At 41.8% G+C, this 26,954-nt stretch overlaps 1 protein-coding gene across 4 annotated transcripts in view; it reads left to right on the top strand.

The window, feature by feature from the left end:
- Positions 1–24,929, top strand: part of LOC137416603 (phosphatidylinositol 4-phosphate 3-kinase C2 domain-containing subunit alpha) — a 146,874-nt gene extending 121,945 nt beyond the window's left edge. For 3 of the 4 annotated variants that reach the window (XM_078769815.1, XM_078769814.1, XM_078769816.1), the window contains 4 exons: positions 9,595–9,670; positions 13,613–13,722; positions 16,732–16,857; positions 22,051–24,929. In XM_078769815.1, coding sequence (XP_078625941.1) covers positions 9,595–9,670; positions 13,613–13,722; positions 16,732–16,857; positions 22,051–22,233 — 495 coding nt within the window. In that variant the 3' untranslated portion in view covers positions 22,234–24,929. The remainder of the gene's footprint in view (positions 1–9,594; positions 9,671–13,612; positions 13,723–16,731; positions 16,858–22,050) is intronic. The other variant, XR_013621791.1, reaches the window with a different exon arrangement.
- The last annotated feature ends 2,025 nt before the right edge of the window (positions 24,930–26,954 follow it).

The raw sequence follows: 26,954 nt of genomic DNA on the forward strand, positions 1-26,954 counted from the left end.
TGTGGACGGATGATTTTGATTAAATGTGATTCTGTATTGTGATTTTCTGGTCTACTCTAGGATACAAAACGTAAACTGTTCACCTGGTGGAGGTATTCTCTCTACTGAGTTCCGTTCTAGTTTTAAGCTTGTTTATATACACCTTAGGACATCTGTCAACTCTTCTGCAATATCCAACATCATCCTATTTTACCATCAAATGTCAGTCTGAAAATAGCTTGCTAGCCAATGTAAGGCATTATCATTGTGAAACCAAAGTCAAATTTGAGGGTTGGAGCGTCCTCTCCGAGTCCAGGAGGTCAGTGGATAAATTTTGACCCCTGGCCAAATTGTACCAAAGACTTAAAATATAGTACGTGCTGTTTCCTCACTTGATGCTCACCATTTAAAGAATAGCGCATGCATGAACTGCACGGTTTAGCACCCCTTGGAGAGGGAGATTTATCCCTAGGAGTGCTTGCTGATTGCAGAGAGAAAACAGCCACCACTACAGTAGATGATGATGTCAGCACCAGTATGTTCTGTGAAGTTGCTTCCTCCAAGGTCAAGGGATGTGTTTGTCTGCTATCTCCGCCTGCATGTGATTGTGTAATTTGAGTCTGTGACAGCTCTTTGATGAATCTTAGAAACTGTAGGAAAGAAACAAGCGGTTGTGGTTGTGTGAGGGTGTGTTGAAAAGCAATGGTCCTATGATTTTTTAAACCAAAACAGGTAAAGAAAATCGAATGAAACAGACAGATGTGACCATTAATCTTTATTCTGCCATGGTGCATGCTTACAGTGCATTCAGAAAGTATTCAGACCCCTTCACTTTTTTCACATTTTGTGATGTTGCAGCCTCATGCTGAAATCGTTTAAATTCATTTTTTCCCTCATCAATCTACACTCAATACCCCATAATGACAAAGAGAAAACAGGATTTTAGAAAGTTTTGCAAATTTATTAAAAAGAAAAAACTGAAATATCACATTTACATAATAAGTATTGTGAACAGAAAAATATTTCCTTAAATTTTTTTTTCATGTGGATTTTTAAAAATTTATTTAAGGATTTGATTTTAATGATTCATTTTCTGTGCTAAGAACTCGATGCTAGGAGAGGATGTAGATTGTTGTTGGGACTCTTTAAAAGATGGGCTGATGAGTGCTACTGATACGACTTGCGGCTGGTCAAAGGGTCCAGCCAGACATGAGACTACATGGAGGTGGATAGGGTGATTCAAAAAAAAGAAGAAGACGATTTAGGATTTCGAAAAAGGGAGGGGATAAGGAGGAATATTTAGGGGCTAAAGGAAGGGCAAGAAGGGAAGTTTACAATGCTAAAAAAATAGTACGGGATTCACTTTCAGATGTGATAAATAATGCAGATAGTAGAAGGGAGATATTTATGATCTTTTAGAAGAGCAATGCGTGAAGAATGATGTGGGAAATGTGCTGGTTGACCATGGGGAGATTAGAAATGCTTGGAGGAGCTCCCGAGTGCTTGCTAAATGAGGAGTTCCCATGGAATAGGGATATTTTGGGGGCAGTAGAGCTGGTGCAGGGTCCACCACCTGAGATTAAGATTGAATCGGTGAAGGAAGCCATCGATGAAATGAAGAATGGTGAAATGGCGGACAGCTCTGGTATTGTCACAGAGATGCTGAAGGCATCTGGTGATATTGGAGTAAATGTAATCACAAAATTTGTAAATGCGATTATAAGGGAGACATCTGTCGCAGATGACTGCATGAAGAGTGTAATAGGGAATATTTATAAGGGGAAGGGGGATGCCATAGTCAGGGGTAATTATAGGGGTTTGAAGCTGCTGGACCACGGAATGAAATTGGTGGAGTGAGCCATGGAAAAATTGATGACAGAGCGTTAATATACATGAAATTCAATTCGTCTTTATGCCAGGAAGGTGCACGTCGGAGGAAACTTTTATAATTAGACAAATACAGGAAAAATATATCGGGAAGAAGAGATAACTGCACTTTATATTTTTTGATTTGGAGAAGGCGTTCGATAGGGTGCCTCGGGAAGTGGTGCAATGGTCAATGCAAAAGTTACGTGTGGAGGATTGGTTAGTCAGAGTAGTCATGGTGATGTGTGATGGATCAAAAACTTATCGGAGGGTAAATGGAGTGCAGAGTGAGGACTTTGAAGTGAAAGTGGTTGTTCACCAAGCTGTCTTGAGACGCTGTCTTGAGACGTAACGCTGTCTTGAGAAACCAGAATGTGGGCGGAGTCTACAAGCAGCAAATCTGATTGGTTGTGACGACGTAAAAAGCCAAAATATTTTGTCCAAGTACCACTAAACAGACGTAGGCTATGAGCCAAGGGGGTTGGTCGGTACCATACAGATGGAGTAAGGCTCATTGTGATTTTTAGCAAGATATATGTCCCTAGATATGAAAAAAAAGTGATAGCAGTGTATAACTCTCGGCCATCTCTGTGTTATCACCCGAAATATTATTATACGCCCGCTTCGCTTCTCCAAAAAATGTGATATTTGCTAAAATTGGAATAAATATGTTTTTAAGGACCACAGAGTGCCAATAATTTGCATACTGGATGCCAACTAATATAGTAATAGAAATATAGAACATTTGTGGGGGTTATTTATCAAAATATTGATATAATGACAAAAAATATGTTAAATTTAGTGAAAAAGTGGTCGAAATCGCTTCGAGTTCAGAATTCACATTGTACATTTTTGTCAATATTTCAAAAATGAAAACTCCCAGAGTAACATTTGACCCCTCAAAATCTTCGCAAGGAACCACTGCATTGGAATATATCATTACTTTGTAATATGGTGGTTGTTTGGGGCACATATTTTGGCAAAGTTCAAAATATGTTCAACCATACCCCCTAATTTTGATATTTTGGAACGAAACATAGCTTTTGAACATTTTAGGTTTATTCGTCTACTACTTTTGGTATCTCAGTGTAATTTTTGGTATTAGCTAGTATCCTAAAGTAGGTTTGTAACATCAGCTACATTATATTTCACAATGCATGCAAACTTGCTCCACACTCTAGGTTTATCATGATCTCTCGAACAAATATGATCTCGATCTCGATCTCGGCACTCTGTGGTCCTTAAAAACATATTTATTCCAATTTTAGCAAATATCACATTTTTTGGCGAAGCGAAGCAGGCGTATAATAATATTTCGGGTGATAACACAGAGATGGCCGAGAGTTATACACTGCTATCACTTTTTTTTCATATCTAGGGACATATATCTTGCTAAAAATCACAATGAGCCTTACTCCATCTGTATGGTCCCGACCGGTCAATTTGGGGGGTCTGGCTCATAGCCTACTAGGCATGGTGACGCTGCACACTTCAACAACAAAGAGCAAACCAAACTAAATGTCTGAGGTTTAAATAGCTATCTCCCACAACTCCACTCAATGTCTCCACTCAATGTCTCCAACTCCACTCAATGTCTCCCACAACTCCCATTGGCCCTCCCGCTTTTCCACTCTTCATTGCTTTTATCGCTTCCTCAACTTCCTTCTCAGTTATCTTCTCTGCCGGTCCTAAAACTGGGTTATTCTCTATGTTGCCATCCCATTCATTCTCTGTATTCAACAGCATTTCCATATATCTTTTCCATCTTCCTTTAATTCCATCTGGGTCGACAACGATTTGTCCCACTTCATCCTTCAAGCAACTCACCCCCATCACGTCACACCTCTCTTTCGCTATGTGCTTTGCAATCCTGAATACTGCTTTCTGACCCTCTTCCGAATCCAAGCGTTCTCCGAACATTTTCCTACATGCCCCCTGCGCCTTTGCTACCTCTTTCTTTGCAGCCTTCCTGGCTGCCTTATAACTTTCATGCTCTGCTGTTTCTGCTCCTGTACCCTTCGCCTTCTGCCACTCCTTGAACTTCTTCCTCTTCTCGTCAATCCTCTTTCCAACTTCATAATCCCACCACCATGTTTCCGAGTGCCTCGGTGGTCCTTTTGTCCATCCACGTACCTCACCAACGGCTCCCAACAGACTAGCTTTCATTGACATCCAATCACTTTCAAGCTCAACCACATCATCCTCTACCCTACTCAGCCTCTCTTTTAATGCCTCCCTTACTGTCACCTCTTTCAACCTCCACACCTTCATTCTTGGTTGGTACTTCACCCGCCGAGCTCTCCTCGCACCTTTCACCCTTATGTCGCAGACAACCAAGTGGTGCTGTGAAACAGCCTCCTCCGCCGGGATCACCTTTGTGTCCCGGAGGTGCCCCCTATCTCGCCTACGCACCATCAGGTAGTCAATGGTTGTCGTCGACCCACCTGACGTGTATGTAACAAGCTTATTATCCTCTTTCTGGAACTGAGTATTACAAATCAACAAATCAGCTCCATCAGCAAACTCCAAAATCCTTTCACCTTCTCCATTTCTCACACCATATCCGTAACCCCCATGAACTCCCTCAAAACCATCCATACTCCTTCCCACATGTCCATTCAGGTCTCCTCCCACCACAACAACTTCTTCATCTTTCACGTTTTCCATCAGCTTCTCTATCGCACACCAGAACTTGTCCTTCTCTTCATTGCTTCGACCAACCTGCGGAGCATATTCTGAGATGACGTTCACCAAGAGCTTTCCAATCATCATTTTCACCATCATCAACCTATCACTCACTCTACTCACACTCACCACACTGTCTACAAACTCCTCAGAAAACAGGACACCAACACCATTCACGCCCTCCGGGCACCCTTGCCACACAAACTTGTATTTCTGTCTCATAGCAGGATATCTCAAAAAGTTGTGGACGGATGATTTTGATTAAATGTGATTCTGTATTGTGATTTTCTGGTCTACTCTAGGATACAAAACGTAAACTGTTCACCTGGTGGAGGTATTCTCTCTACTGAGTTCCGTTCTAGTTTTAAGCTTGTTTATATACACCTTAGGACATCTGTCAACTCTTCTGCAATATCCAACATCATCCTATTTTACCATCAAATGTCAGTCTGAAAATAGCTTGCTAGCCAATGTAAGGCATTATCATTGTGAAACCAAAGTCAAATTTGAGGGTTGGAGCGTCCTCTCCGAGTCCAGGAGGTCAGTGGATAAATTTTGACCCCTGGCCAAATTGTACCAAAGACTTAAAATATAGTACGTGCTGTTTCCTCACTTGATGCTCACCATTTAAAGAATAGCGCATGCATGAACTGCACGGTTTAGCACCCCTTGGAGAGGGAGATTTATCCCTAGGAGTGCTTGCTGATTGCAGAGAGAAAACAGCCACCACTACAGTAGATGATGATGTCAGCACCAGTATGTTCTGTGAAGTTGCTTCCTCCAAGGTCAAGGGATGTGTTTGTCTGCTATCTCCGCCTGCATGTGATTGTGTAATTTGAGTCTGTGACAGCTCTTTGATGAATCTTAGAAACTGTAGGAAAGAAACAAGCGGTTGTGGTTGTGTGAGGGTGTGTTGAAAAGCAATGGTCCTATGATTTTTTAAACCAAAACAGGTAAAGAAAATCGAATGAAACAGACAGATGTGACCATTAATCTTTATTCTGCCATGGTGCATGCTTACAGTGCATTCAGAAAGTATTCAGACCCCTTCACTTTTTTCACATTTTGTGATGTTGCAGCCTCATGCTGAAATCGTTTAAATTCATTTTTTCCCTCATCAATCTACACTCAATACCCCATAATGACAAAGAGAAAACAGGATTTTAGAAAGTTTTGCAAATTTATTAAAAAGAAAAAACTGAAATATCACATTTACATAATAAGTATTGTGAACAGAAAAATATTTCCTTAAATTTTTTTTTCATGTGGATTTTTAAAAATTTATTTAAGGATTTGATTTTAATGATTCATTTTCTGTGCTAAGAACTCGATGCTAGGAGAGGATGTAGATTGTTGTTGGGACTCTTTAAAAGATGGGCTGATGAGTGCTACTGATACGACTTGCGGCTGGTCAAAGGGTCCAGCCAGACATGAGACTACATGGAGGTGGATAGGGTGATTCGAAAAAAAGAAGAAGACGATTTAGGATTTCGAAAAAGGGAGGGGATAAGGAGGAATATTTAGGGGCTAAAGGAAGGGCAAGAAGGGAAGTTTACAATGCTAAAAAAATAGTACGGGATTCACTTTCAGATGTGATAAATAATGCAGATAGTAGAAGGGAGATATTTATGATCTTTTAGAAGAGCAATGCGTGAAGAATGATGTGGGAAATGTGCTGGTTGACCATGGGGAGATTAGAAATGCTTGGAGGAGCTCCCGAGTGCTTGCTAAATGAGGAGTTCCCATGGAATAGGGATATTTTGGGGGCAGTAGAGCTGGTGCAGGGTCCACCACCTGAGATTAAGATTGAATCGGTGAAGGAAGCCATCGATGAAATGAAGAATGGTGAAATGGCGGACAGCTCTGGTATTGTCACAGAGATGCTGAAGGCATCTGGTGATATTGGCGTAAATGTAATCACAAAATTTGTAAATGCGATTATAAGGGAGACATCTGTCGCAGATGACTGCATGAAGAGTGTAATAGGGAATATTTATAAGGGGAAGGGGGATGCCATAGTCAGGGGTAATTATAGGGGTTTGACGCTGCTGGACCACGGAATGAAATTGGTGGAGTGAGCCATGGAAAAATTGATGACAGAGCGTTAATATACATGAAATTCAATTCGTCTTTATGCCAGGAAGGTGCACGTCGGAGGAAACTTTTATAATTAGACAAATACAGGAAAAATATATCGGGAAGAAGAGATAACTGCACTTTATATTTTTTGATTTGGAGAAGGCGTTCGATAGGGTGCCTCGGGAAGTGGTGCAATGGTCAATGCAAAAGTTACGTGTGGAGGATTGGTTAGTCAGAGTAGTCATTGTGATGTGTGATGGATCAAAAACTTATCGGAGGGTAAATGGAGTGCAGAGTGAGGACTTTGAAGTGAAAGTGGTTGTTCACCAAGCTGTCTTGAGACGCTGTCTTGAGACGTAACGCTGTCTTGAGAAACCAGAATGTGGGCGGAGTCTACAAGCAGCAAATCTGATTGGTTGTGACGACGTAAAAAGCCAAAATATTTTGTCCAAGTACCACTAAACAGACGTAGGCTATGAGCCAAGGGGGTTGGTCGGTACCATACAGATGGAGTAAGGCTCATTGTGATTTTTAGCAAGATATATGTCCCTAGATATGAAAAAAAAGTGATAGCAGTGTATAACTCTCGGCCATCTCTGTGTTATCACCCGAAATATTATTATACGCCCGCTTCGCTTCTCCAAAAAATGTGATATTTGCTAAAATTGGAATAAATATGTTTTTAAGGACCACAGAGTGCCAATAATTTGCATACTGGATGCCAACTAATATAGTAATAGAAATATAGAACATTTGTGGGGGTTATTTATCAAAATATTGATATAATGACAAAAAATATGTTAAATTTAGTGAAAAAGTGGTCGAAATCGCTTCGAGTTCAGAATTCACATTGTACATTTTTGTCAATATTTCAAAAATGAAAACTCCCAGAGTAACATTTGACCCCTCAAAATCTTCGCAAGGAACCACTGCATTGGAATATATCATTACTTTGTAATATGGTGGTTGTTTGGGGCACATATTTTGGCAAAGTTCAAAATATGTTCAACCATACCCCCTAATTTTGATATTTTGGAACGAAACATAGCTTTTGAACATTTTAGGTTTATTCGTCTACTACTTTTGGTATCTCAGTGTAATTTTTGGTATTAGCTAGTATCCTAAAGTAGGTTTGTAACATCAGCTACATTATATTTCACAATGCATGCAAACTTGCTCCACACTCTAGGTTTATCATGATCTCTCGAACAAATATGATCTCGATCTCGATCTCGGCACTCTGTGGTCCTTAAAAACATATTTATTCCAATTTTAGCAAATATCACATTTTTTGGCGAAGCGAAGCAGGCGTATAATAATATTTCGGGTGATAACACAGAGATGGCCGAGAGTTATACACTGCTATCACTTTTTTTTTCATATCTAGGGACATATATCTTGCTAAAAATCACAATGAGCCTTACTCCATCTGTATGGTACCGACCGGTCAATTTGGGGGGTCTGGCTCATAGCCTAACGGGGTTTGAAAGTGCGAAAAGGGTGATTTTTGTTCTCCAGTATTCAAGTATATAATTAATTTTAAATAAAATAAAGATTTTAAAGGTTGTAAAATTTTCTTTCCATACCGTTGAAGTAGCGTCTTTTACACCACCTTATTTAACATGTTACATTATTTATTCGTGCCCATTGTTCGTGTCCTTTATAACGTTCTTAAAAACAATAAGTTTCCTGCTTGGAATGATTTTCAATTTTGTTTGACAGTTTGAATGCCAGGCAGACAAACAGACAAACAGAGTAAAGAAATTATTTTACTCCTCCCTGTGTATGTGCATTCGGGTCGAATTCAGAGCCAAAGTTCAGCTGAACTAAACACAGTCATGTCTTAGGCCCAATCTTGTTCATCATGGTTCTTGAGGCCATATCACAGGAATTTCGAGGAGACTTACCTTGTGAGCTCCTGTATGCTGATGATGTAGTGGTGATAGCTAACAGTGTGGAAGAGGTAATGGGTAAATATACAGTATGAAAGGAGGTTATGGAGGCCAGAGGACTAAAAGTGAATACAACAAAACCAAAAGCACTGATTAGTGGGGTGGGAGAAGGAACTGTGAAAAAAAATAAAAATGGGAGGTGGCCCTGTGCTGTCTGGGGGGAAAAAAAGGTGAAGGTAGTAACTCAATATTGTGTAGTTACTGCAACTGCTGGGTGCACAAGAGGTGTAGAGCTGTCGCGGGTAGATTTCAGGTGGTTCCTGACTTTAAATGTGATGTCTGCACAGGTAAACAAGTGGCACCAGTCAGAGTGGAAAGATTAGTTGATGGAGTGTAGATAAATCCCTGGAATGTGTAGATACATTTTGTTACCTTGGTGATATGATTAGTGCAGGTGGTGGTGTCGAAGTAGCAGTGATTGCAAGATTTAGAATTGGTCGGAGGAAGTTTAGGGAGTTGTTACCACTATTGACATCAAGGGGGATCCCTCTCCACTAAAGGGAAAACTTTATGCAGCTTGCGTTTGAAGCACGATGTTGTATGGCAGTGAAACGTGGGTGATTAAAGAGGAGGCTGAATAGAGGTGTGAACGAAATGAAATGAGAATGGTGAGATGGATGTGATGTTACATTGAAGGATAGGAAAGCAAATGTGGAATTAAGAGACAGGTTCGGTATAGAGAGCATTAGTGAGGTTATGCGTGGGGGTAGGTTGAGGTGGTTTGGACATGTGGAAAGGATGGAGGAGGACAGGTGTGTGAAGAGGTTTGTAAATATGAATGTGAATGGAAAGAGAGCTCGAGGCCGTCCGAGGAAAACATGGGACGAGTTACTGAGAGATGTCAGAGTTAAAGGACTACAAGAGGGCGAGCAACGGATCGTGCAGCCTGGAAATCATCCATTAGGTAAATCACGGCCTACACATGGACATGACCGTAAAACGATGATGATGTTGTTGATGCTGTTGATGATGGCCATTTGTTTCATCCGAAATATATTTGCATTTTTGTGACCGTTTTGTTTATTTGTTGCAGTGTGACCTCGTGTACACTTTCTTCCATGCAATTTTGCGAGATGAGAAAGCCAAAGAGGGAGTCACCAAACTCAATGGTATACAGTATGGTTTTTGGGACTTGACTGTTTGAGTGTTGCATTGTTCCAGTGCGCAACACGAAAATATGATATTTTTCAGGAAAACTGAATAAAACGTAAGGTGTTTGCTTTAGTGAATTGTGAAGGAGTTCTTCACCTTTTATACCACAAAATATATATGACGTAAAAGCTCAGATCATAAATTATAGTTTTTTCATGCACAAAATCAACATTACTCCACCGAGGTTTATAATTGGCTCGTTAGGGTATCCGTCTCCGACGGGTTCGTAGGTGTCTCACCTCAAATGAGCAATGTTTTGGAGTGTATTTTTTTTTTTTTTTTTTTTTTTTTTGTATACTGCATCGAGGCTCGTGAAAGAGCTAACATTTACTTCACAAACAAATCAACCAGACAAACAAAATATATAAAAAGAGGGAGCGGAAGACAAGATGGGGAGAGAAGGGGAAGCACACAAACACAACATTTGAGAGCAGGGAGATGTGTGGAAGGGAGAGGGCTTGGGGGGAGGAGGCGTGGGAAAGGGGGGGTGGGGGGGGGAGAGGTATAAAACACGAGGGGACCATAAACGGGAATTCAACGCAAAGCGATTATGAGGAACGTGACGCGTTTACCTTATAGACAATGGCGGCCGCTCGGAAGAAGAACTGTCTATCGTTGGTGATTAAAATATATATGTCGTTCACGGCACGATACCTGCGAAATCCAAATAAACAATAGTTGCCATGGAAGCGGCAATTTGATAATTTGGAAAATTTGACCTATCAAGTGTCTTGCACGATGGAATGCTGCGTATAACAAATTTAGTTGATACATTTTCTAATTGTGGCGGAATTGGTGTTTTACATGTTTTGGATGGCATTGACATTGACATTGACTTTTGTCTAAAGTGGACCAGATTTTATATAAATATACTACACATTCATATAAATAAGCTGTGTATCTTTCAATTTGATATCTTGAAAAATTCCTAAGGTTTGGCATTAATAACATTACAAAAAAAAAAATCCCATTTGATTATAATGGGGTGAAACCATAAAACGATGATGCTGTTGATGCTGGCCATTTGATTTATAATGGGGTGAAATTGTTGTCATGGACGCAGTTTTCTCTTTGCCACGTGGGACTTTTTTCCATGCTACCAACCAAGCAAGACGAGAAAAACCTGAAAAAGAAGATTTAATTGATGAATTCTATTTTGCATCATCTTAGCTTGGTAATGAGGTGGTTAACCAATGGAGGGCCTTTTGATTATGGCTGGTGATCCTCAAGTGTTACTGCAAAAGGTCCTCAGACAGAAGGTCTTAGGGATATCCCTAATAAAGGGTCTAATGGGGTCTATAGGATCTACATCTAAAGGGTCTAATGAGGGTTCCAAGGAGTCTTAGGGTCCTAAAGGCTCTGGGTATTAAAGGGGCCTTGGGGTCTTAAATGGTCTTAGGATTCTAAAGGATGTTAATGATCTAAAGGGTCAAAATGGTCTTGGAGTGTATTAGGGGGTCTAAGGGGTCTGATGGGTCTTACGAGCCCAAATAATCTTAGGGGACTGATGGGTCTTAGTGGCCCAAAGAGTCTTAGGGGTGTGAAGGTTATTAGGGGCCCAAAGAGTCTTAGGGGACTGGTGGGTTTTAGGCGTTTTAGGGGTTATCCCCACGGATATCGGGGTTATAAATGGTCTTGGGGGTCATAAGCATCTTGGATGACATAAGGGTCTTGGATGTCAAAAGGGTCTTGGATGGCATAAGGTCTTGGATGGCATAAGGGTCTTGGATGGCATAAGGGTCTTGGATGGCATAAGGGTCTTGGATGGCATAAGGGTCTTGGATGGCATAAGGGTCTTGGATGGCACAAGGGTCTTGGATGGCACAAGGGTCTTGGATGGCACAAGGGTCTTGGATGGCACAAGGGTCTTGGATGGCACAAGGGTCTTGGATGGCACAAGGGTCTTGGATGGCACAAGGGTCTTGGATGGCACAAGGGTCTTGGATGTCAAAAGGGTCTTGGATGGCATAAGGTCTTGGATGGCATAAAGGACTTGGATGGCATAAGGGTCTTGGATGGCATAAGGGTCTTGGATGGCATAAGGGTCTTGGATGGCATAAGGGTCTTGGATGGCATAAGGGTCTTGGATGGCATAAGGGTCTTGGATGGCACAAGGGTCTTGGATGGCACAAGGGTCTTGGATGGCACAAGGGTCTTGGATGGCACAAGGATCTTGGATGGCACAAGGATCTTGGATGGCACAAGGGTCTTGGATGGCACAAGGGTCTTGGATGGCACAACGGTCTTGGATGGCACAACGGTCTTGGATGGCACAACGGTCTTGGATGGCACAACGGTCTTGGATGGCACAACGGTCTTGGATGGCACAACGGTCTTGGATGGCACAACGGTCTTGGATGGCAAGACATGGCATAAGGGTCTTATGGGTCTTGAGGGTCTTATGGGTCTTAAAGGCCTTAGGAGGTCTTAAAGGTATTGGGGGTCATAAAGGTCTTGTGAGTCTTAAGTGTTTTGGAGGTTTTAGTGGGGTTTAAAAGGTCCCAAGGCTCTTGTCTAAACGGTCTTGGCATATTAAGTGGTCTTCAGGGTGTGCAAGGGGATCTAAATGTATAGAGGGGACTGGAACTTGCATGCACGCACACACGGACACACACACCACTCCTTTTATACTTATAGTAAATTATAGATAGGTGAAAACAGGTAATTCTATATGCTTTAACATCACTGGACAAAGTGTCCGTTAACATCACCACCTGCTTCAACATCATCTGAAGTATCAGGGCAAACTGTTTTGTGAAAACTCCGAATTGCTTCCTGAAAACTCCGAACCACCTGCTGTATTAATCCCTTGAATCGTCAATCGTCGCTGTTTTCCTAATCACTCATCATGCCCTCTCTTGATGTTGCGATGTTTTTAAAAAAAATGGAATAAAACCACGCATCACATGGCATGTGAGAATTCATTTTGGCCAATAAGTTCGACCTTACAAACTGGTAGCCTGGTGTTGGCTTAGCGGTTGGGGTGCCGGCTTGGGATCCTAGGATCCTGGGTTCGAATCCCGGTCGATCGCTAAATTAACACCAGGGGGGTTGACTCAGCCTGTCATCCTTCCGAGGTCGGCAAATTGAGTACCAGCTTGCTGGGATGAATGATCCCGGTGTGTACCCCGGTTTAGAATAGGTACACCGTATCCCTGCGCATCGTAAGAGGCGACCAAGGGTTGGCGCCAGGAAGGGTATCCGGCCATAAAAACATTGCCTCAACCAGGGAACCATGATTGTCATGGGGCCCGCAAGGCTAACCCCCGCTCTAGCGGGGAAAATGGCCTTAAAACGATCATTCTTTCATTCATTCATTACAAACAAGATTGAATGTAATACATTCCAAACCAAAAATTGAAAGACCTCTTCAAAATTTATTGTGATGAATAATAATTTATCAATCTCTATGAATGCATATTTGACTAGAAACCAGTCTGCTGGTTGCATCATTATTGAGCCACAACTGTGCCACTTTTATATCGTGCCCCTATTGCTTAGGACAGTCATTTGGCTTTCGTGCTTGCACAATGATGGTGTTTTTTGAAAAGAGTACATCATGTAAAAGTAAAATCCATGCCAGATGTCAATATAAAAAACAGGCACCATTCATTGATAAAATGTGATTCCAAAGCTGATTCGTTTTTTGTTGTTGTTTGATACTTCAAGCAGCTTTAATTTGGGATATTGGGTCATATATGTGTAATTATAGGTAAAGGGATCTCATGCTCGTGGGAGTATATTGATGCAGAAGAAGAAATTCGAAATTTTAAAATTCCAAATGGGAATTGTATTTCCCCAAGGATTTTGAATATTTTTTCTCAAATGAGCTGTGTTTGGAGAGCTGATAATAATACCTTCATTACGTCACACTCTGCTTGCATTTCTAACATCCACAGAGACTTTCCATGAAAACCTAACGACAGCGAAGGTTGGAGGGGAAGTGAAACTCTCCATCTCCTACCGAAATTCCTCGCTCTTTGTCATGGTTATGCATATCAAGGGCCTGGTAAGTAATGATGATTGTGTTAGTACTGCTTGACAATTATGAAAAGATTTGAAAACACCCATTGATACACTATTTGGTCTAAGCCTGGTGTTGGCTTAGCGGTTAGGGTGCGGCTTGGGATCCGAGGATCCTGGGTTTGAATCCCGGGCGATCGCTGAATTAACACCAGGGGGGTTGACTCAGCCTGTCATCCTTCCGAGGTCGGCAAATTGAGTACCAGTTCACTGGTAATCCGTGTTTGTCGCAAGAGGCGACGAACAGGGTTGGCGTCAGGAAGGGCATCCGGCCATAAAAGATTGCTTCAAAAAGGGGACCACGGTGCCCAAAAAAGGCCAACCCCTGCTCTGTGGGGAAAAATGGCCTCTAAAGGTGGTTCATTGATACACTATTTCAAGAGTGTATGATTAAACACTGAAGAATTTATGGCGATTTGTTCATTTTTGGTATTTAATGTAGAAAATGAAATAAAATTAGTCTATATTAATCAATATCTTTGATTGAGCTCGGTTCAACCTTTTTGAAAGTAATGTTCTCCAAAGCTGTTTTTCTGCTGCTGCCTCGTATGATGCAATAACGAGGAATAAGAAGGAAATTTGATGCAAGGGGGGGCGATTCGGCCCATCATGCCTGCGCTACACGAACACCAGATTCAATCATTCGTCAACAGGGGGGAAGGATCAATATATAGAATGTGGGCCAAAGGGGAAACAGATGGATGAGAATGCGTACAGGCACCACAGCATCAAGAGAGGAGTTACATGTGAAAGGGGGACAAGATGTCAGCAGATGTGTTAAAGCTTGGAAAAAGAAATTTTGGAAAAACCATGAGGATGTGGTGGACAGCAGATGTTTGAAAGCCTGGGGAAAAAAATCACATGTCAAAAGACTCAAAAGGGATGGCGGGGTCATAAAGTTTAGACTCGGAGAGGGTAACGAGGTGTCACGGTTTCTGATATAATGTATTGGAGCTTGAAGTGCAGTGATTTGGTGAGAGGAGCAAGGAACAGGTAAAAGACGCCAAAGCCACCAACTTGCCTACACTGGGTGAGCAGAGCAGACCCCGACACTCAGCCTCCTGTGGCAAGATGCCAATGACAGATGTCCTTGGACTCCATGGTCTCAAGAGAAGCAGTAGCCCGAGCCTGTAGGCTGGAGTGATATCCCATGGCACTTGGGTACGCAGACCTTGGACACAGTTTTATAAGGTGAGTAAGGACTTGGCCTAGGTAAGAATTATTCAATGGTGGTTAGCTTTGGAGGCCATCTGGAAGACGTGATCTGCCCCTGACTGATTAATTATAGCTAATAGTGAGGCCCAGGACTGAAATATATTGCTCATGCATGACATTCCTTGACCAGCCAGTTTAGACCACTGCAGAAAGGCCTTCCTCAACATGGTCCATCTATATAATAAATAGCGTAAGGACTCGACTTTGTTATCCCTTTTACACCGCACCCAGTGACCCGATGCCCACGGCACGAATGGATTTACGATCTACGAACCGCGCTCTTTGTTTATCACGTACAGCCATACTCGAAAAATCTGAATTATCCGACGTTGGGGCCCAAAAGCATCCGATTAACTGCCGATACGACGCCATCTTACGACGCCATCGTATTGGCGTCTGCTGGGCGAAGGCGAAGCAAGCCGTCCGCTGATTGGACAGGCAAAGGCGAAAGCAAGCCGTCCACTGAGTGGACAATCCAGAGCATGCATTTGTGCCGGTGTCGGCGATCGTTCTTCATATACGCACTCTTCATTCTCATCTTTCTTCCTAACTCTTACTCGGACAAGCAAATCCCCTATGCCATCCATAATGGTACACTCTATCCATACACAACATCCTCCCTTCCGTGGATGTTCCACGGGTTTCGGCTAGTTCTGTTCTATTCGATGTAAGTTGAGGCCATTGTACTCCAGTAAATCTTTTGATTTCATCCCTCCATCTGATCCTGCCTGGATGTTAGCCTGGTGTTGGCTCAGCATCCCAAGCGCAGGCTTGGGATCCTAGGATCCTGGGTTCGAATCCCGGTCGATCGCTGAATTAACGCCAGGGGGGTTGACTCAGCCTGTCATCCTTCCGAGGTCGGCAAATTGAGTACCAGCTTGCTGGGATGAACGATCCCGGTGTGTACCCCGGTTTAGAATAGGTACACCGTATCCCTGTGCATCGTAAGAGGCGACCAAGGGTTGGCGCCAGGAAGGGTATCCGGCCATAAAAACATTGCCTCAACCAGGGAACCATGATTGTCATGGGGCCCGCAAGGCTAACCCCCGCTCTAGCGGGGAAAATGGCCTTAAATCGATCATTCATTCTTATTCATTCCTCCATCTGATCCTGGAGCTACCTTTGCCCTTTCCTGGGCCTTCTCTATGTTGCCATTTTTGTTGCCTACCCATTGTCAATTCTTCTTCATGCGTGATCAGCTCAGTTCCGTTTCAGTTTTCTGATTGTAACCAGAATGCCAAGAAATTTTGTTTACTTTCTGATGCATTTGTTTCTATTCTTATGTCTTTGGTTTTTTTTTTTGGTTTTTTTTTGGTTTTTTTGTATACAAGATCGAGGCTCGCATAAGAGCTAATATTGATCACAAAAAGACAAACTGATACATAAAACATGATAAAGGGAGCGGGAGACAAGATGGAGAGCAGGGACATCGGGAGATCTGTGGGAGGGAGAGGGCTTGGGGGGAGGAGGCAGGGAGGGGGTGGGGGTGGGGGGTGGGAGAGGTAAAAAAAAAACACATGGACACTGCAAGGACTTCCAAGAAAGAAGTCGGTATTTCAAAAAAGTGGATCTGGGGTGAATTATATCCGTTATACCAAAACAGCAACCTTTCACGGATCTTTGCGTGTTGATCAGTATTTGTTCCACCATCTTTGTTTGAAGCAGTTTCACTACTGAACTTTGGAATAGAGGGAGGCTGAAGTGGAACGAATACATTACTGTGGGGCATGTCTTGAGACCATCCATATCTGACTTTCTCTCCACCTCTTTCTCTTGGCAGGTTGTGCCTGATGGAACAAATCCTGATCCTTATGTCAAGACGTACCTTTTGCCAGACCCAACCCGAATCACTAAAAGGAAAACAAAAGTTTCCCGGAAGACACTTAACCCCACGTACAATGAAATGGTATATATTTCACGCTGATGTTTCGCAAAGATTAATTTGATTGTTGGAAAGACCCCATAAGAAATGCACTTTTCAGGGATTGTTTTTGTGAGGCGTAATACAATCGTATTGTACAAGGGCCGAAGGTCGTGAGCACCTTAAATTGTACAGTAAAACAAAGGTACACGTGTAAGAAAACTGGTATTGTCAGTAGTAACTTTCTACAAAACCAAAACCAAAGCACATTTCTTTAAAACAAAAGCTCCAGAACGATCGGCACCTTTCTGCCAGCGCTGCATGAGCTTAAAAATCCCGCTGCGGTGGAAGCCCATTCCAAAATATCGCAGCCAGCTTCGCTGAGATTTCCTCCAATGTCACACACGCAGTGTGTGGTCCAGCATTGTCATGTTGAAAAACGCCAGATTTTTTCATTGGGCGCTTTTCCCGAAGTGCACGTTTCTGTTTCTTGAGCATTTGAACGTAGCGAGCCGTGTTGATGGTTTTTCCTTTGGACAGGAAATCAACCAGTATGCATCCCTCAGCATTCAAGAAAATGGTTCCCATAACTTTGCTGGCAGACGGTACTTTTTTGGCCTTCTTATTTTTTGGAGATGTGGAGCGATGCCATTCCATGCCTTGCGGCTTGGTTTCTGGGTCGAAATGGGGGATCCAGCTTTCATCACCAGTCACGATACGGAACAGGTGAGCCTCACTGATGAGCGCATCAACTTTCTGCACTTCTTGGCCGACCACAGCGTGGCTGATCGGCGATGTCCAGGTTTCCGTCTTTGAAGGGTTTCACAAAATTTCTGACACTTCTAGCACCCATGCAGACATCTCCGTACAGCTGACTCAGTCGGCCGTATACATCTGCAGCCGAGGTGTTCTCCTTAATGCGGAATTCAATTGCTGCACGTTGGCGAAACTATATGCCATTGACAGCCATTTTGTCACAATGGATTGTGGGAGCACCAGTAGTGTGCATGCGCCGAGCCTTTGTTGATATTGGAGTGGATACACGGATAGATGTCGCAAATAACTCGTGTTCTGTTATATTCGGCACAAACTTTTGGAATCCACTGATGCTCATGACCTTTGGTACGGCCCTCGTATAATGAATTGTTGAATTTGCTGTTTAAAAATTCTAATTTGGGGGTTAGCTCAAGCACTTAGTATTTTAATGATAACTATTATTTTAATGATAATCAGAGAGTTCCACAGGTGAGGGGCACACTTGATTGCCTCTTCATCCTCATGTGAGGACCTTTGCGGAGATTCCTACTGATTGACCACAGCATTCTTTCGGGCATGTAAGATGTGATAAAATTCAACAATGTAGACAGAAACCAATTTATCTTTATCCTTGAATGGAAACCTGGTGTCGAGTCGGTTATCCCGGTGTGTACCCCGGTTTAGAATAGGTACACCGTATCCCTGCGCATCGTAAGAGGCGACCAAGGGTTGGCGCCAGGAAGGGCATCCGGCCATAAAAACATTGCCTCAAACAGGGAACCATGATTGTCATGGGGCCCGCAAGGCTAACCCCTGCTCTAGCGGGGAAAATGGCCTTAAAACGATCATTCATTCATTCATTTTGAATATCATCAGTAATCTTACTATAATTCACCAAATGTCTGTCCGTCCGTCCGTCCGTTCCCAGGTACCGCAAAAACGGCTGAACCGATCTCAACGATATTTTGGGTGGGTAATCCTGGGACCCCCTGGAGTAAAATAGGCTATTTTGTTTTTCCAATTTCAGCTTTGGTCTTCAGCATTTTCAGGTTTGAACTCCCGCCTAACGTTATTGTCCCGGGTACCGCAAAAACGGCTGCACCGATCGCAACGATACACCTCCATGCCCGTGGGATTCCCACGGGTGACCCCACTAGTATTTTAAAATGGATTCATTGGTGCACTAGGAAATGGTGAAGTATTTTGAGGATTGGAGTGACGTGACCATCTTATGTGCTCGTGCCACCCTCCCCCTTTGTACCTCTCCCATCCTTTGTACTCCTGCTGCTTTTCCAACCCCTCCTCCCACCTCTCTCCCACCCACCACCCCCATGCTTCACCGACCATATCCACTGTTCCACTTTGAAAGGTAATGTAATTAAATTATATAACAAGACATTAACAAATAGTAATTGTATAGATTTTTATTTGAAGGAAAAGTCTTTGAGAGAAACTTATTGTTAATTAATCTTTTGGGGTTTTTTATCTCAAAATTTGTCTCAAATTATTTATTTAATGGTATGCAGATTTAAGTGCGAAGTTTAAAGTTTATCGATGAACCCAAAAGTGCTCAGAACCCTCATTTTATTCCTGAATGTTAAAAAAAATGGTGTAATATGTACGCACATAATTCAAGATAAATTTGATGATATACAGCCACCTCTTATCCTGAGCCCAGTCATGAAGATGGCTGCAGACACTCCTTACAGCCGTAGAAACATCTCCAACTAGGACGACCCTCGGTAGAGCGCATACCTCCACCAGTTTACGTTTTGTATCCCACTGATAGACCGGATTGGATTCGGAGCTGAACCAAAATCGAATCGGGTTGTTCTTGTCGCCTAAGCAACTCATCCACCAAGTTTTGTCATAACTCGTCCACAACTTTTTGAAATATCATCCTGTATATTAGTCAGGTTCACTATGTCAATAAATTATATTTCGTTCAAAATCATGGTAGATTAGCAAACCTATACATTTTTGGAAAGGTTATAGCATAAGGAAACTAAAAATCAATGTTTACATTTGGAGAGATACCTGTATGGCAGCCATTTTGGATTTTCAAAATGGCCACTGTAAAATACATATTTTGTTCTATTTCTGCCTCTAATTACCCTAAAAACTTTTTAAAATATACTAAACCTATATTTTCAGGGACAAGGAATCCAATGAAAGTATCAAATTAGTGCTATGGGGAATGGTAAGACACGAATCAAAGGTTTTGAATTGCAAAATACTGTCTTTATATTCACGATAAGTTGCATAATCAAATACATGTTATCATTTTGTACAGGCAGTTAATAACATCAAAATGTGTCACAATAATTCATATCACCAAACATACACAGGCAGTCAGCAAAATCATATATACACATGCAGTCAGTATAACTTCACATCTACACAGGCAGTCAATGGCATCAAACATACACGATTACAGAATATGCCATTTAGAGTTCGTCATCACTGTCCTGTGTGTCGTATCCGACAATATAGTCCGCATCGCTTTCACAGTCCGTTCCACACAAGCAAAGGTCGGTCAAATTGATTGGCAAATCGAATTGGTCGAATGGTCGAACGAAGCGATTGGTCGAATTGGTCGAATCGAATTGGTCGGAATTGGCAAATGTAAACATTGATTTTCAGATTTTCCATGTAATAACGTTTCCAAAAATGTATAGGTTTGCTAATCTACCATGATTTTGAACGAAAAAACATAGTGAACCTGACTATATCGGTTTCGGGCCCCATCACTCAATGGTGAAGAATCACTTGAAAAGTGAATAAAATTTATCGTATCTGGATCCGTATTTGAATCTTCACCATAATCGAATCGATTCTTCCTTGTCACACACAACCTGTCCAAGTTTCGTCCAATCCATCCATAACTGAAATATCGTGCTTTACATTGGTTTTATCCCGATCACTCAACGGTGAAGAATCACTTTAAAAATTCTCATATCCGGATACGGATTCAAATCTTCACCATAATCGAAACCCAACCTCTCCACCATGTTTTGTCCGAATCCGTCCACAACTTTTTGAGATATTGTGCTATATACCGTTTTTTGCCCTATCTCTCAATGGTGAAGAATCACTTTTAAAATTCTCATATAGTCTATGTACTATTCCCTTAGGGGCCCTTAGGGATATTTTGGTTCAAATTCTTCCAAAAGCATCAAATTTGGCGCAGATGTTGCCCATGCCATACTCTTTCGATTTTTGACGGGCGCCAAGGGCGGTATGATCCGGGGACCATACCGGTCCATCCCGCCATGTCACCTGACCTATGACGTCATAATTTAGATATGCATCCAATCACATGGCGTACTATAAGTGGTCAAAGTTCAAAATGAATCGATCGAAAAATGAAGGCAGGGATCCATTTTAAAGGTTTTCATAAAATCCAATATGGCCGCCAGGTCACATGACCTATGACGTCATATTTATGACATGTATACGAACCCGGATCATGATCGCACAAAAATTAAACACAAGGATATGGCATACAGTTCATAAAACATCAAAATCCGTACCTTTGTAATTAGACTGATGAACTGCATATGCCTGAAAATTAGGAAATACACATGTAAATATTTCCTCTAATTGTCAAAAATACGGTCAGAGTTCGATTACCCAACCCAGAAACAAAATGGTGAACCTCGCGTAAATCTTGACAAAAAACAAAAACCGACATGTTTGACTCAAAAATGACCTTTAAGATGACCCTGAGGGTTAGCCTTGACCTCGAATCATCAAAATAACATCATAATTGGATTCTTCGACCTCGAAAACCCCTGAAAAGTGGTATCATACATGATTCCAACCCTTTTGGTTATTTAACTGATTTTCCTCTAATCCGGGTGGCGGCCATTTAGTATTTCGCCAATATGGGGCCCCCGGGGGGGGGGGGGGTGTCCGTCTTGGCGCCCGTCAAAAATCGAAAGAGTATGGCATGGGCAACATCTGGGCCAAATTTGGTGCTTTTGGAAGAATTTGAACCAAACGGCCCCAAAATATCCCAAAGGGCCCTGACTAATATCCGGATCCAGATCTTCATGAAAATCTAATAATTTCGTCCTTATCACATACATACCCAACCTCTCCACCAAATTTCGGCCGAATTCGTTGACAACCTTGAGATATCCTGTTCACAGGCAAACAAACAAACAGGGGTGAAAACATAACCTCCATCCACCTTCGGTGATGGAGGTAACAGTCAATAATTCCAGGCTGTGAAGTGTCAAGCCAGTGTGGGCCGAGTTTGTTTTTTTTGTACTTCCGTATGTAAGTATTTTATTTTTCCCCTCCAAGACAAGCAAATATGTAGGAGAGGAAGATGCATAACCAGTTAAAGATGAATTATTAATCTTGGGGGAGCTTTGAAGGCACAAGAGAGTTAAAGCATGAGGCCAGTGCCGGGAACTTTATAATGACCAGCACTTGTCAATCTGTACCTTTATTTGTATTTCTTTGTTTCACCAGCTCGTCTATAGCAATTTCAGTAAGGAAAGCCTGAAGCAGCGCAGGTTCCACCTCAGCGTGTGGAATGCCGAGGCTTTTCGGGAGAACGTCTTCTTGGGAGGCATGCTCTTGGCACTTAAAGATGTCGACCTGAGCCAAGAGATCACCGAATGGTTTCCCCTGATGGCATCCCTTGGTGAATAAGTTGGATCAGACTCTTCCACGTCTTCTGCCTAACCCTCAATTTTCTTAAGCACTGTCCTTGTATGTATACTTGACTTCCTGGACTCGTAGTCTATCAGACTTTGTTTCGATCACGAAAGGCCAGCCGGGAAACCTAGGAATTGATTGATCATGCACTATAAACCTTCGCCTACTGTCGCTGTGGAGGCTGGGCCTGGATGTGAGGTCAAAATACCATGTTATGGCCTTAGATGAATGGCCTTTCCTTAAAGCTTAAGAATTCCTTGATGCCTTGGATGTTGACTGTGCTATTTGTTTGAAAGCAGTTGGTTTGTTCCTTCGTGTATTGCAGTAGTTCAGTGTTGCGTAAACTACAAATAAGAAGTGTATAATTATTTTTGTCACTGTTTTGTTTTCGTATAGCGTGCTGTTTTGACTTTGTGTGTTTTCCTCCCCCATTCAGTCCACAGTTTATCAGGCAAAATTGCAATGTTAATGGACCATTCTCCCTGGCTGGTAGGTTGCATAATGTCTACTTCCTTGAATTTGATAAACTGCAGTTAGTTGCACTGGTTTGTCTTGATCAAAAAAAAAAATGAAGGATGTTTGATCATTGATTGTGTTTGAAAAGCAATTGTAAAAAGCAAACAATGCCACTTAAGTATGCTTTTTATACATTGCATTACCTGTAAAGCTACTCGTATTTTATCTCGATTATGGCGGCGCCCATAGCACCATCGTCAATAAGGCAGTTAAGTTTATTTTGTTCTTTCCACCTCATTCCTTCAAGCTCACTGGCACTGATCCTCAGAATTAACCGGAACAAGTTTTTTTGGAACTCGAAAGGCCGCCGCACACTAGCCGATGCAAAGCTGGCACGACTAAACGAGATCATCGGCGACAAATCTTGTACAATCTCGTTTTGTCGTCAGAGACCACCCACACACATCGTGACTGTCGACGGCACTATTGTCGTTAACAAAATGGTGATGAAGAAGAAATGCAGGGAGAGAAAGCGAAGGTGGAAGTTCTGAGCACTGCTGCATTGGCTCCCGTGCTGGTCCGTCTCCGACATCGTGCCAGGAGAAAGAAGCGTCTGTGGTTAAAGCCCTGGGCGGAGAGAAGGCCGGCTTGGGTGGAGTCCAACAGACTTGCTCGTGGAACTTGCTGTGAAAGATGAGGGGAACTCGTACTTATATTTACTAGTAAATACCCGTTCCCTCTGGGAATGTGTGCCGCTGCATTGAACTCATGTTTCCGCTTCCTTTTCTTAAATCCCAGAAAGACGTGCTTTTAAAACCAGTATTTTTTATGATTAAACAGACAAATTTTCGTTCCAAGTAAATCGATTTTTCAGCTTTCCAATAAAGGATATGGGAAAATTTTATGACGGCAGGATTAAGCATAACACTCTCTAATGTGCTGTTGGAACATGTCTAAATGGATAGCGAGGAGAAACGCGGCATTCAGGGGCACCACTTGGTTGCAGAGCGACTCACAATAACTTTGCGTTTGTGGTCACGCATAACGCAGGACTCCAATTTCAACAAGCATTGACCAACTACACACACACACACACACACACACACAAACACACACACCTTACAGACCTTATATGTGTGTACACACACATATTCACATACCCAATTCAAAGGTAAAGACTTTGTCGTTAAAAGATTTTAGAACACAATGTACCTCAAATAGCACTATTTTGTTGTTTCTGAAGATCTGTTATCCATAGGGAAAAGGGCAGGTTCAAGCTCACTATATTGTACTTCCATAATACCTTTTTGGACTTCAAAGTTCACAAACTACAACAATTTTAAAAAATGCTGCAGATGACGTGACGCTATGGCCGGAAGCAACTGAAAGCTGAGGTTTAATTGATCAATCCATTGCGCCACATCGGCGATTGTCGTCGTTGTTAAGGATCGTCAACCGCCGCGCATTACACGATTATCAAAAACACGTTTTTGTGTCACGTCAGCTCGTGTGCCGCGGCCCTAGGAGATCCACCTGATTGGTGTTCCTGGATAGAATCTGAATTGTGCTTTACATGGGTTTGGTGGTTAAAAAAAAAAAAAAAAAATCCAGCCCGGCCATACTTGTTCCAATCTCTTAAAGAATATAGAGTGTGGTTGGCAATTATTGAGTGGGTGGCCATCAAAATGCTGGTTCCCTTTTTTTCTAATCAATTTATCGGATTAATCAGACGATCCGTTAGTCAGTGATGGATTAAATGTAAAAGCGCTATTCAACGACGTAACCCGAAGTGTTTCTTTTGAGTGAGCTTGCGGTTCTGCAATGTTATTTTGAATTGATGTTTTTTTTTTGTTTTTTTTTTCCTTTTGGCAATATTGGATGGGGATAGATCAATGAACTAGTTTTGCTGATTTCTTTTGTTAATCATTTTATGCAACTGAAGAAAACTTTGGGCCTGTAGTCATGTGCCGCTGCGTCTCCAGAAACCGTTTGTTTGTCCTCGTTTTGAATTGTCTTGAAGAATGTAACAAAGCTGAGCTCATTTGTGGAAACAAGGTAATGCTGAACAATATCGAGTTTGCATTTCTATTTTGGTTATTTCTGATATTAACACCATTTTATTTTGTCTACAAATGTTGGTGAGCACCATCAATGTGCAAAAGTACTTATAAAAATCACTGAAACTGATAATGTAACTCTTCTAATAAAACCATTTACTCGACTTTGACACTTAATTTATTCTATTTGAATCATTTTGTTAAATATTGCTCTGCACAATTTTTTCGGGGATAATTTTGGGTTTCCAGTCTGGGTACAAATCTCAGCAAGTGAAAAACCAAGTGGCCTTTTTGCCATCTTTTTTTTTTTTTGCAGCAGCAGCAGCAGCAGCAGATTAATGATAAGCTCACTTGAGCACAGGGTGGCACAACATTTCCACATTATTTTGGCAAAACTTGTATACTTTGTTTTAAATTTGAAGACATTTCCCACTTGTTCTTGATATATTCACATGATATACATATAAATAGTCAGACTCCACTGTTCACAGGGGATACGTTCCTGGAAAGTTCCGAATTGCGAAACCGTGAATGGCGAGGCATTGTTTCAATGTAAAAAGTGGGGATTGGTTCCCAAATCGAATCGTGAAAAACCGCGAATGCAGGCCGTGCTATTGTTTCAATGGGGAAAAGGGAGACAAGCTAATGGTGGGATATCCCACGAAGCAATGTTTACCGTCTGTTAGAATATCCTGTGAAGCATCCCACGAAGCAATGTTTACCATATAAACGGTTGGATATGACATGAAGCATTGTTTACCAGGTGAATGGTGGTATATCATGTGAAGCTCATCAGTGTGAATGGCGGGACATCCCATGAAGCTCGCTTGGCCGTGAAAACGTGAATGTAGAATGTAGAAGGCTGAAACGTGAATGTAGAAGCAGGTCATGCTCGAGGCTTGTAGATGTTTTTTGCGTATGTACAGCTGTTATGTGCGTGGTTGGTGAAAGATGGGTTTTATAACTGTCATGCTCGTGGCTCATTAATTTTTTTTTTTTTTTTTTGCGCTTGCAAAAAAAAACCGTGTGTTCGCGGGACACATGGCGGCGAATAAAGAAGCGGGTCTCAATCTATCAACCGCAAATACGCAGAACCCGCAAATAGCTGGGGTCCGACTGTATACGAGTATATCATACAATTTGCAACTAAGACGTGGAGATGGAGAGATATCTCACTGTCTCAGTTCCTTTACTTCATCCTGATATAAAATCATTCCAGGGCCTTGAGGAACAAGACAAATATGTGAAAGTCAAAATAGTCAGGTTCACTATGTTTTTTCGTTCAAAATCATGGTAGATTAGCAAACCTATACATTTTTGGAAACGTTATTACATGGAAAATCTGAAAATCAATGTTTACATTTGCCAATTCCGACCAATTCGATTCGACCAATTGACCAATTCCATTCGACCAATCGCTTTGATCGACCATTCGACCGATTCGATTCGATTCGATTCATCGAAATCGATTCGTTCCACCATTCGACCAATTCGATTTGCCAATCAATTTGACCGACCTTTGCTTGTGTGGAACGGACTGTGAAAACGATGCGGACTATATTGTCGGATACGACACACAGGACAGTGATGACGAACTCTAAATGGCATATTCTGTAATCGTGTATGTTTGATGCCATTGACTGCCTGTGTATATTTTGTCATTGACTGCCTGTGTAGATGTGAAGTTATACTGACTGCATGTGTATATATGATTTTGCTGACTGCCTGTGTATGTTTGGTGATATGAATTATTGTGACACATTTTGATGTTATTAACTGCCTGTACAAAATGATAACATGTATTTGATTATGCAACTTATCGCGAATATAAAGACAGTATTTTGCAATTCAAAACCTTTGATTCGTGTCTTACCATTCCCCATAGCACTAATTTGATACTTTCATTGGATTCCTTGTCCCTGAAAATATAGGTTTAGTATATTTTTAAAAGTTTTTAGGGTAATTAGAGGCAGAAATAGAACAAAATATGTATTTTACAGTGGCCGTTTTGAAAATCCAAAATGGCCGCCATACAGGTATCTCTCCAAATGTAAACATTGATTTTTAGTTTCCTTATGCTATAACCTTTCCAAAAATGTATAGGTTTGCTAATCTACCATGATTTTGAACGAAATATAATTTATTGACATCGTGAACCTGACTAAAACATGATCGGATAAATATCAGCAATGCCATTTTAAT

Source organism: Myxine glutinosa, chromosome 1, assembly GCF_964187855.1.
Source record: "Myxine glutinosa chromosome 1, kmMyxGlut1.1, whole genome shotgun sequence".
Lineage (NCBI taxonomy): Eukaryota > Metazoa > Chordata > Myxini > Myxiniformes > Myxinidae > Myxine > Myxine glutinosa.